Source organism: Dipodomys merriami, unplaced genomic scaffold, assembly GCF_024711535.1.
Source record: "Dipodomys merriami isolate MVZ:Mamm:240054 unplaced genomic scaffold, mDipMer1.0.p SCAF_19, whole genome shotgun sequence".
In the NCBI taxonomy this organism is placed as follows: Eukaryota; Metazoa; Chordata; class Mammalia; order Rodentia; family Heteromyidae; genus Dipodomys; species Dipodomys merriami.
In genome coordinates this window covers 17,386,947-17,399,456 of record NW_027203270.1, presented here as the reverse complement: position 1 = coordinate 17,399,456, position 12,510 = coordinate 17,386,947, and the positions used below count along the sequence as shown (strand labels likewise).

Sequence of the window (12,510 nt, the reverse complement as noted above, 5' to 3'; positions counted from 1 at the left end):
CTGGACTTGGGTGCTGTCCCTGCACTTTTCATCTCAAGGCGAGCACTCTACCGCTTGAGCCACAGTGCCACTTCTGGTTTTCCAGTGGTTTGTTGAAGATAAGTCTCACAGACTTTCCTGCCTAGGCTGGCTTTGAACTGAAATCAGCCTCCTGAGCCACTGGTGCCCGGCTTCCCTTAGCCATTTGCTCATGGCTAGCACTCTATAACTTGAGCCATAGTTTCAGTGGCTTTTTACTATTTAATTGGAGATAAGACTCCTAAATTTTCCTGCCCATGCTGGCACCAAATCTCAATCTTCCAGCTCTCAGCCTCCTGAGTAGATTAAAGTGTAAGCACCCAGCGCCCAGCCATAACTTTTTGTTTTTTATGGGTGTACAAAGGAATCATCCAGGACTCATGCATGGTAGGCAGGCATTCTACCACTACGCCATATTCCTAGCCCCTTAGATCCTAAAAGTGTGATTTTTAAAAAATTGGTTCTGCTTTCAGATACCTGATAAATTTTGTTTTCTACTCTGCTCTAGGGTCTGGTTTGTGGGCAGGAGCAAGGCACCTGTTTCCTGAGTCAGAGAGCAACCCCTCAATAGCTTTCAGTGCAGTGTACAGTGCATGGAGAGTGCACACTTCCTAGGCTCACAGCACATGAGCCAGATGTGAAATCTAAAGCCCAGAGGCAGAGGAGACACAAACGCAAAAGCTCACCAAGCTCAGCCCTTCCCAGTTCCTGTCAGCTGTCCTCTAATGCAGACCTCTTTGCTGCTCTGAAAGTGACTGGGGTAGGAAGTCTTGACCCGTGGGGTTACCTTTCCACAAGATAACCCAGATCATGTGGCCTTTATTTCTTCTCAACTGGAAAAACTGTATGAAGCCTTGTGGTCTATCACTGAAAAGTAGAAGGTACTTATGAGAAACTATGTGGGGGTTGCTGGTTGTGGTGGGATGTACATTTGCTTCCCCTCCCACAACCTTGCCTCAAGCATACCTACTGCTGTCCTGTTGTACTTGCCACCTGGCCCTGGCCAGATAACCAAGATACCATCTAAGAATCTGGGTTAGTCCACACAAGACTCTTTGTTTAGTGCAGCGTAGGGAATGGTGAACAAGCCGCTATTTGCGCCTCTTACTATTTTGGATGAGGGCATTTGCCCAGCTGACTGCAGGTCCTTGCCCTGTCAGGCCCCAGCTACCTCCTCCATGAGATCTGATGTACAGAAAGAACAAGGCCAGGCCAGGCCAGGCCAGACACAGAGCATCTGTTACAAAACCAGTTACCATGCTATGTCTGCCCATAGGCTTGAAGCCAGTCAGTGCTCAAGTACCAGAGGTCATAGGCACTAATTTCAACTCATCCTACACAAAAGAGATCTGGGGCCTTTTGGGACTACCTGTTGCCAGATCAGTTCATTGTTCCTAATGACCAATCTGTCACATAAACAATATGTACCCAATGTCTTCTTGCCAGCAAGCACTCAACTGAGCGATCAGCATTTCTAGACCCTTGGGATTAAGTTCAAGTTTCTTAAAACTTGCTGGGGTCATGAGCCACATTTTGTGTGTGTGTGCCAGTCCTGGGGTTTGAGCACAGGGGTTGGCTGCTGTCTCTGAGCTCTTTTGCTCAAGGCTAGCACTCTACTACTTGAGCCACAATCTTTTTAAAGCTCTGGATCTTCTCTACCAAAAATGCCTTCCTTCCTCTGCATCCCGGGTAAGCACCCCTTCATGACTTCTCATGTCTATACAGTGGGTGAAAGTTAACTGGTGTGTCTTAAGTTCTACCCTTTGGAAGTGCTACACTGCACCAGGCGCTAGTGGCAGCCAGTACCCATGTACACACCCTACTACATGGCTCTTTGGAACAGCTGGAGATAAAGGGAGCATGCCAGACTACACAATCCACCTTTTGATAAGGGACAAGCACAGGAAGAACTGGGCTTCTGTGGACAAGGCAGCCCCCCAGCCAGGATGCTTACAGACTGCTGTGAGGGCTCTTCCTATGGCCTGGGACCAGGGAGTGAATTCTGTCTTCATCAGGAACTTTAGAAAAGGCAGAAATGTTAGCTGTGTCCTTGTAAATCAGACCTTTGGAGGAGGGCTGGACCCAAGGTCTCCAAGTAAACCAAAGGAAGCCAGCCCCTGTGGCATTTCTACCTTATTTACCTTGACTAAACAGCACATCAGCAGTGCTGGCAATGATGAGAGCAAGGCAAGCTGTGAGACTGGCGGGCCTCATTTGAGACCTAGGCCTGTCCTCACCACAAATGCTGACAAGGGACTGCAGCAATAAACAGGTCATGACCCATACATATATAGCAGCATAGGCATAGAAAGAGAACAGCAAGAGTTGAAATTCTCATAATTTTAATGGTCAACAGCTTCTGGTTGGCTCTGAATGGTGCAGTTAAACAATACACTTAAAGACATCCCCCCACCCCCAAGCGCGTTCACACCCATCAGTAGCATTGGCCTCCATCCACACTCCACCACCTAGTCAGACTTCCACAGCCACGGACCCAGTCCTGGGTTATGGAAATCCATACCTTAGTGTAATGAGCTGAAAAAACCCTTGGTATACCCATGATCTGTGTTATTTTAAAAAATAACAAGTATGAAACCAAACACCTTCCCAGGCTCTGCTGCCTCACAGAGCCCAAAGTGTTGCTGTGACGATCTGAGTCCTCTCGTCTCTTGTGGGCTGTGTGGTTCTGCTCCGCGACCTGCTCTCCTGCAGTCATACGGCGTAGAGCTCGTAAACCTTCTTTACACAGTACACCAGGGCGGCCAATGCTATCGTGTTATGCAGTCTCTTTCTGTGCAGGTCGTCCTTCCGGACCAGCACCACTGGGGTGGAGGAGGTGAGCGTGTGCAGAGGCAGGCGGGACAGTTTATAGGCGTCGTACTCCACCTGGTACTTGCAGCACGGGTCAAACTGCCAGGAGATCCCATAGAGGGTGCAGCAGGCCAAGCTGAGCACGCCGGCAGGCAGGGAGATGTAGTGGGAATAATCCCGGGGCAGTGCCAATGGGGTGAAGAGGCAGGTGGTGCCCGCCAGCACGGCCGTCTTGTGCAGGCAGTTGCCCACGGTGATCCAGCGCGCTGTCTCATCACCAATGCGGGTGGGCTCTATCACAATGTACTTGTACTGGGCTTCCAGGGCCTGCTCCAGCTCGTACTCAAACTGGTCCTGGGCGTTCTCCCCATTGTAGATCTCGTGCACAATGTAGCAGTCCGTGGCCGACAAGCTTACCCTTTGGTGGAGGGAGAGAGACAAGGAACTTAGGGTGAGAAGCATGAATTGTGTTTGGTAAGGCTTGGGGACAGATGCCAGGGAGCATCTTCTCTGTTTATCTGCTTCAGAACCCAACACACAAGATCACTAAAGATTTTTTATGTGAAGGCAAGAAATAGTGAAACAGACACAGAAGAGCTGTAGTGTTGGAGATGACCAGCTACTGTACACGCACAGGGCATCAGCATGGGCTCAAAGAAAAGCCTCTGTCCACAGAGCTACAGACATGGGAGCATAACAGAAGCACAGGCTCAACAGTGTTCCTGTTTCTCCAGTTACCTACAAATGGGAGGAGGCATTTAGTGAGAAGAGACTCCAGGACAACTAATGCTAACCCACCCTGCTCTTTGCCTACCACAGGCCACCCTTGGCCTGCAGAGCAAAAGGTAAAGAAGGAAAGCAGCTAAGGTGAGGAACTCTACAGAGCACAGCTGCTCATCACTGCAACAAGGCCCTTTTGGGAGACCAGGAGAGGTGGTGGACCCAGCCACTTCCGAGGATACACAGCCCTGAGCAGTAGCTCTCAACTTAGGTGGGGAAAAAGGAAGAACCACCACCTGCCAGACTTCTCCACAAACAACCCAGGACTGTCATCTAGAGAGCTGCTATCACTCACACAAGGGCCCTGTAAACTGTGCATGGAGATCTACCCCAAGGCCAGTCTGATCCCAGCTTCTTCCTGGCACTTAGATAACATGAGCCTGACCAAGTGAAGATAGGGGTATCCAGTGCTGTGCCTTAGCCCCATCAATGATCATAGGCTGAAAGGTGTACTAGGCAATTTGAGGATTCCACTTGAGGCCTCACCAGTGTAGAATTCCCACTAACCCAGAATCTTCTCCACCTGTGTCAGGCAAACCTAAATGCAGAGCTGCACATTCCTTGTCATGTGTTAAGACTGTGTTGCTCTGACAAAAGACCTGAGAGAAACAATTATAGAGTAGGAAGGGTTTATTTTGGTTTAGTTCATGGTAAGCAGGTTCCATGTTTGTGGGCCTGTGTGAGGCAAGACATCATAGTGGAGATGGTGTGGTAGGTGAGAATGTTCACCCCATGGCATCCAAGAAGCAGACAGGAAAGGGACAGAGCAAGACAGACCCCTCAAAGACACTTCATCCCTTGACCTTCCAACCTGGCCCTACTTTCCAATCTTCCACTTTCCCGTAAGTGTATTCAGCTCACAAGTCCATTCATCGACTAAGCAAACCACCAACATGCTGCTTTACTAATCTCCTAGGTAGCCCTCAATCTAGTCAAACTGACAAAATGAGCCATCATCATCATGAGGCTTGCTTCAGCCTGTCTGCATCTACTTCTAGTTTGATGTCACCAGTTGTCTGCCAGGAAACCTTCCTTTTCCAAGCCTCACAGGGATACTTGTATACCAGGCAGGATCAAACTTCAACCCACAAGGTCCCCATGTAGAGCCATCTCTATGAAATGTTTCAGTGAAAAGCAGCCACAGTTCCTTAGCTAGTCAGACTGGCTCAGGGAGCTGGAATGTCACTGCTCCTCTACCCAAGTTCATGTACCTCTGAATTCTCTAGGAGAGAGTACACTAAGTCATAAAGATCACCTACATGTAGCTGATCATTGGCTAGTAGTAAGAGCCCAGAGACATAGAAAGTACAGCCACTTAGCCTGTCTTGGGCAAGCACACTACAGGAAACGGCTACACATCAGTGACCACAGCACAGGAATACCTAGTAAAGATGCTTAAAACAAGGTCGTCACCAGTTCAGCCCAGGGTGATCCCAGTTCCCCAGCTGTCCTTCAAAAGTGGAAGAAATAAAATGGAGTCAGGAGGGTAACAATCAGACTAAGGGCAAACTTAGAAGATGGCTGGGAATGTGGCTTAGTAGAGTGCTTGCCTGCCATGCATGAAGCCCTGGGTTTGATTCCTCAGTATCACATAAACAGAAAAGGCCACAAGTGGCATTGTGGCTCAAGTGGAGAGTGCTAGCCTTGAGCAAAAGCAGCTCAGAGGCAGTGCCTAGGCCCTGAGTTCAAGCCCTAAGACTGCCCCCCACCACTCCCACCCCCCCAAAAAAACGGGCTCCTTACTGGACAATGTGATGAATAAATCCTTCTTGTTGTCATTTCTGGGCTAGAGCTGACACTTTTTAATGCCAGTCCTGGGGCTTGAACTCATGGCCTAAGTACTGTCCCTGAGCTTTTTTGCTCAAGGCTAGTGCCCTACTACTTGAGCCACAGCGCCACTTCCGGTTTTATGATAGTTTCATCAATTTTCCTTTTTGGGCTGGCTTTAAACCATGATCCTCAGATCTCAGCAACCTGAATATCTAGGCTAATAAGTATGAGTCATCATCTGCAGCTAGCCTAATGCTTTACTTTTAATTTCACTTATTTATTTGGCATTGGTTTAGAGTCAGACAATACCTTCTAATTAAATAACAAACCCTGATTTAACTGTGCACTAGGGAAAAAGCTGCTCCCTGGGGTCCTACCAGGAGCCTCAGCAAGGGGACTGGGTATACCTCAGTGGCAAAGCACTTGTCTACCATTTGTGAGGCCCTAGGCTCATCCACAGTACCATCAAATATACATATAAAATATAGAGAGGGGGGAGAGGAGGGAGGGAAAGTGAAGAGGAGAGCTCAGCCTGCAAGAAGGCCAAAGCAGCCAGGCATGCCCATCACAGACACAGGGTTTCCTATTAAGGCTCTTTGTGGAATTTCTCCCCTTGGAACAAGTTCAAAGGAGAGGAAGGTGAAAAGGAGGTCACTGCAGTTGTTTCTCCCAAGCAGGATCCAGCATTTTAAGACATCTTTAGGAAGCCCGAGGCTGCCTTTCAAGCAAGAGGCTGAATAATTCTCAATCACACAGGAATCAAAGTAAGTGCTAAAGCCAGGAATGGTGGTTTACACCTATAATCCCAGGAACTGGAAGTGGGAAGACCTTGAATTCAAGGCCAGCCTATACTACTTGGCCAGAAAATGCCACAAAAGGGAAAAAAGGAAGAAAAAAAAAAGGCTGTGCTAAGTAACAGAGTGACTTCCCACCCCACCCCTGCCCAGATAGGAAGGGACAAAGGGCTCCACTCCCAAATGGGAGCGTCCCAGGAGAGATTTCCTTCATATCTCAAGTCCATCAGAGGCTGAGGGACAGTGGCACCCAGCCAGAGTAACCAAGCACATACCTGAGAAGCCACTGCTTCCAAGGCACTTGAGCCCTGCTGACTTTCAGGTAATCCCAGGACACCTTGCTGTGCAAAGTGTCAGAGGTGAGCACTCATCCCTATGGAACACTCAGCAAAACATGGTGTCAACTTGGGGTTACAGAGTGTTCTAATCAAAACGTAGCTGTGTGTCATACCCAGCTACTTCATCCCAGTAAAGAACAACCAGTTCAACAGACCACTCCATCTTGGAAACACATCAGTGAGCAGATGCTACCTCCCCTGACTCCTGACCAGTCTCTAGCTCCTTCTGTATGTCTAGCTGGCATCCACATCCACTCAGAGCCATGCTGCCCCAGCCACTCTGCAGAGCACCACCCCCAAGGCCTTGGGCAGGTTCCAGGAAAAAGATTTCTCCTGACATTTGTCAAGACAGATTAGTGGGTATGTGCCTAAGTCTCAGCATGCCTGGGACCCCTACAGGTTGGAGGTCAGTGGAAGACTCTAGCACCCTGGCCTCACTGCAGGAAGTCTTAGAATACTCGCTTAGTATGTGTACATCTAGGTGTGACCACCTAGTGCTCAAACTCCCAGAGAAGATTCTACTGACAAGCTCCCCAATGCCTGTTAAGGTCACCTCAGCTGTCTGGAGCCCCAGTATACCAGATCTGCCATGGATGGACTTAGCCCAACTATAAAGAGAGAAAACAGAGGCAAGGCTGGGAATGTGGCTTAGTGACAGAGTGCTTGCCTAGCATGCGTGAAGCCCTGAGTTCATTTCCTCAGTACCACATAACAGAAAAGACCAGAAGTGGCACTGTGGCTTAAGTGGTAGATTGCTAGCCTTGAGCAAAAGCAGCTCAGGGATCATGCCCAGGCCCTGAGTTCAAGCCTCAGAACTGGCAAAAACAAAAAGCCAGGCACTAGTGACTCATGCCTGTAATCCTAGCTACTCAGGAGGCTGAGATCTGAGAATCATGTCTCAAAGCCAGTCCAGGCAAGAATGTCTGTGAGACTCATCTCCAATTAACCACCGAAAAACCAGAAGTGGCGCTGTGGCTCAAAGTGGTAGAGCACGAGCCTTGAGATGAAGAGCTCAGGGACAGCACCCAGGCCCAGAGTTCAAGCCCCAGGACTGACAAAACAAAATGTGAGCAAACCCAACCAAGCAAGCAAGAGCATCAATGGATAGACACTGAAGCTGCAGAACAAGCGGTTTCCTGCATATCTATCTGCCTGGCAGCAGGAACAACTCAGAGCCAGGTAAGGAAGAAGTCTCAGGCTCCACTAGGACAAGATAGAATCTTCAAGAGTAGATCTCTAGGATCTCATTCAAAACAGAAGGAAGGAGATGGCAATGGTCAAGCCAACACCAACAATGCATATGAAGCACAGGAACTCCTCTGTCCTGAAATAGACAAAGCTGTCAGGACCCCACTTCCTCCTACACTGTGTGGAATGGGATGCTCTCTGCACTGCACACATAAGTTCTAGAGGGCATGGGTCTGTACCTAGAATGCTCATATGGACTCTCAACTATTCTACTTCAAAAATTGATGGCTAACCTCCCCAGGAGAGTCAGCACCCAGCTCAAGTGGCTTGCTTTTGCTTCTGCAGCATGGGCAAGAGCCATTTAGAAAGAGGCTTTGAACTACTCAAGGCATCACAAGCTGACCTTAACTCCTAAGGGCATGCACTTTAGAACCTGAGTGGCCTGATGGTGGGGACATGGGAAATTTTTTTTTTTAATGTTTTTGTGTGGGTACTGCAGCTCTGAATTCAGGATCTTTCCCTGGCTTTTTGATTCATGGCTGGCACTCTATCATGTAAGCCACACCTCCACTTCTGGCTTTTGGTGGTTAATTGGAAATAGAAATCTCACAAGCTTTCCTGCCTGGGCTAGCTTTGAACTTCATTCAATCCTCAGATCTTAGTGTGCTGAGTAGGTAGGTATGAGCCCCTATTACCTTGCTGGAAGTATCTCTCTCTTTTTGAAAAGCAGTACAGGTTGAAGATTCTCTGATTTCCTTGATGAACAAGTGTTTGATTTTGGTTTTTGATTTGGAGATAATTTCATATGCATATTTTGGGAGTGGAAGCCAAGTCAGGAGTTCATTTATGTACACTTACACCCAAAGGACCTCCTGGGGCTTGAACTCACTGTCCCTGAGTTGCTTTTGCTCAAGACTAGCACTCTACCACTTGAGCCATAGCACCACTTCAAGCTTTTTCTGTTTATGTGGTACTCAGGAATTGAACCCAGGGCTTCATGTATGCTAGGCAAGTATTCTACCACTAAGCTACATTCCCAGCCCTATCTTTTTAAAATTTTCATTGCATGTGTAAAATGACCTCAACTAAGAGTCTACATTGATGAGACTTTAATCTCCAAGAATGTTGAAAGAGGGACATTATCAAGATATACTGTATTCATAAACTGGTTTGTTAAATGGCAATTGCTTTGTAGAACTACTTAAATAAGTGAACTTAAAAAAAAAAAAAAAGTAGGGCTGAGAATGTGGCTCAAGTGGTAGAGTACTAGCTTTGAGCAAAAGTAGCTCAAGGGCAGTGCCCAGGATCTGAGTGCAAGGCCCAGGACTGGCAAAAAAAATAAATAAATAAAGTATCAATGAATTTCCTGCCCCAGCTGGCTTTGAAACTCAATGCTTAGATCTCAGCCTCCTGAGTAGCAAGGATTACAGAGGTGAGCCACTGGCACCCTGCTTTTTTTTTTTTTAAGGTATGTATTTGCTTGTATATAAACCAAGCATTTCTGGAAGGAGATACAGACCTGATAATGTGACTGTCACTGGAGATGGCACTAAGTGGCTAAAGAAAGAAAAAGGAGTCCCTTCTTAATGACCTTTGATCCTTTTAAACTGGCAATCTCTGAAACTTAAGAAACAGGGTCATTGTCTTGATACACTACAACAACAACCTTGTTCAAGCACCTCAGTCCACTACTACTTGTGACTGGCCCTCAGCTTATCACTACACTACAATAAACTAGCTCAGGTGATAACTGGCAAAGGAATGCCCCAGCTCTAAGCATTCACACAGAGTAAATAAAGGAGGATACCCTCAGGGCAGGAACCCAAAGGTGTAATTCCTCTGAATATTTAAAATACTATTTATCAAAAAGAATTACAGCTGGGTACTGGTGGCTCATGCCTGTAAAACTAGCTACTCAGGAGGCTGAGATCTGAGGGTCGTGTTTTAAAACCAGCCAGGATAATAAAGTGTGTGAGACTCTTACCTCCAATAGACCACCAGAAAACAGGAAGTGGTGCTGTGGCTGAAGTAGTAGAGCGCTAGTCTTGAGCTAGTCTTCACAGTGCCCAGAACCAGAGTTCAAGCCCCACAACTGACACACACACACACACACACACACACACACACACACACACACACACACACACACACACACACACACACACACACACACACACACACACACACACACACACACACACACACACACACACACACACACACACACACACACACACACACACACACAGAGAGACTGGCTTCAATGGGCAACTATGAAGAACAAGAAGATGGGCTGGGAAGGTGGTTCAGTGGTAGAGTGCTTGCCTTGCATGCATGAGGGCCTGGGTTCGATTCCTCAGCACCACATAAGCAAAAAGAAAAAAGCTGGAAGTGGCACTGTGGCTCAAGTGGTAGAGCACTAGCCTTGAGCTGAAGAGCTGAGGGACAGCGCCCAGGCCCAGAGTTCAGGCCCCATGACCGGACCCCTCCCCTCCCCCAAAAAAAGCTTCACCAGTAAGGTGGTTTCTGACTGGGGGAGCTCCCATGGGCCAAAGCAAGTAGTTTTCCACTTGAAAAGCTGCATGGCGAACACAAGCTTTTTATTTATCTAACTGTGGTAAAATCCACCAAGCAAAATTAACTACCTTAATCTTTTGAAGTGTACAGTAAGTAGTGTTAAATACATTCACAACTATTGTGCCACCAATTTCTAGAACTTCATCTTGGCAAAACCAAAACTTTACTAATTGAACAATAACTCATTTTCCCACTCTAACCTCTGGCAGCCACATTCTACTATGTGACTACCATAGTGTGTCTCTTTTTGTAACTGGTCATTTTTTTTCCATAATATCTCCAAGGGCCAGTCATACTGTACCTTGTCCAAAATCTCCTTCCTTCCTTGTGGCTGAATGAGATGCCATTGTACAACTACTTCACATTTTGTTTATCCATCCATACATATGCCAATGGATACTTGGGTTGTTACTCCCTTTTGACTATTATGTAACACTGCTATAAACACAGGTGAACAAGAATCTATTCAATTCTTTTGGGTATGTTTCTGAAAGAGGAATTGTTAGATTATACAATTCTATGTTTAATTTTCTGAGGACTCGATACACTGCTTTCCACAGCAGCTATAACTACTTTACTTCCCCACCAGCAGCACACCAGGGTTCCAACATCTCCACAACCTTGACTATACTTGTTATTTCCTGCTGAACAGTAACTATCCTAATGTGGTCTTTTCACTGTAGTTTGGATTTACATTTTTTCCCCTTTTTATTTTTTCTTCAAGGCTGGGCTGGAACCTAGGGCCTGACACATCTTAGGCAAGCCCTACTCCCACTGATCTGCACCTCTAACCGAGAGAGAGAGAGAGAGAGAGAGAGAGAGAGAGAGAGAGAGAGAGAGAGAGAGAGAGAGAGAGAGAGAGAGAGAGAGAGAGAGAGAGAGAGAGAGAGAGAGAGAGAGAGAGAGAGAGAGAGAGAGAGAGAGAGAGAGAGAGAGAGAGAGAGAGAGAGAGAGAGAGAGGAGTGTGCGTGCGCGCGCACCTGTACATGCCAGTCTTGGGACTTGAACTCAGGGACTGGATGTTATCCCTGAGCTTTTTTGCTCAAGGCTAGCACTCTTAACATTTGAGCCACAGCTCTACTTCCTGCTTTTGGGTGATTATAGATAAGAGTCTCATAGGCTTTCCTGCCAAGTTTGGTTAGGGGTGTGTATGGGGGGGGGAGTGTTGGTCATGGGGCCTAAACTCTGGGCCTGGGTAATGTCCCTCAGCTCTTCAGCTCAAGGCTAGCACTCTACCACTTGAGCCATAGCACCACTTCGGCTTTTTCTACTTATGTGGTACAGAGGAATCAAACCCAGGCTCATGCATGCAAGGCCAGCACTCTACTGCTGAGTCTCTCTCTCTCTCTCTCTCTCTCTCTCTCTCTCTCTCTCCTCTCTCTCTCTCTCTGCCAGTCCTGGGACTTGAACAGGCCTGGGCACTGTTCCTGAGCTTCTTTTGCTCAAGGCTAGCACCCTACCATTTGAGCCACAATGCCATTTCTGGCTTGTTCTGTTTATGTGGTACTGAAGACAGGAACCTAGGGTTACATGCATGTTAGGCAAGCACTCTACCACTAAGCCACATTTCCAGCCCCTCATTGCCTTCTTTCATTTAGCATATTTTTAAGAAATAAAATGTTATAGTACGTTTACTCTGTCACATTAGAAACCTAACTTGTGTGTTTAACATACAGTTTTTCACAACCCAATGTAGATATATGAGAAATATCAATGGTGTTATACACCAAAAAGCTTTTCTGTTTAAAAAAATAACAAAAACAAAACAACTGCCAGTTGTCAGTAGCTAATGTCTATAATCCTGGCTACTCAGGAGGCTGAGACCTCCTGACAGGATATGAGATGACAGGATAGAACTCTGCACAATTACATCTCTAGTTATCTAGCAAAAAGCTGTGTAGCTCAAGTAGTAGAGCACCAGCCAGGAGCAACAAAACAAAGCTTGAGGCCCTGAATTCAAAAACAGTGATTTTTCTAATGGAGGAAAAAAAGAATTATAGCTGGGCATCAGTGGCTCACATTGGTAATCCTAGCTATTCAGGAGGCTGAGATCTGAAAATCACAGTTCAAAGCCAGCTTGGGCAGGAAAATCTATAGACACTTATCTCCAATAAACTACTCAGAAAATACTGAAAGTGGCGCTGTAGCTCAAGTGGTAGAGCACAATGAGCACAGAAAGGCTCAGTGACAGAGCCTAGGCCCTGAGTTCAAGCCCCAGAACCGGCAAAAAAAAA

The 12,510-nt window shown here is 46.9% G+C and overlaps 1 protein-coding gene across 3 annotated transcripts in view; it reads right to left on the bottom strand.

Annotated features, from left to right (window-relative positions):
* Positions 1-2,343: 2,343 nt before the first annotated feature.
* The window catches only part of Tmem11 (transmembrane protein 11), a 34,699-nt gene continuing 24,532 nt past the window's right edge, over positions 2,344-12,510 (bottom strand). For all 3 annotated transcript variants that reach the window (XM_070027525.1, XM_070027526.1, XM_070027527.1), the window contains one exon: positions 2,344-3,247. In XM_070027525.1, coding sequence (XP_069883626.1) covers positions 2,731-3,247 — 517 coding nt within the window. In that variant the 3' untranslated portion in view covers positions 2,344-2,730. The remainder of the gene's footprint in view (positions 3,248-12,510) is intronic.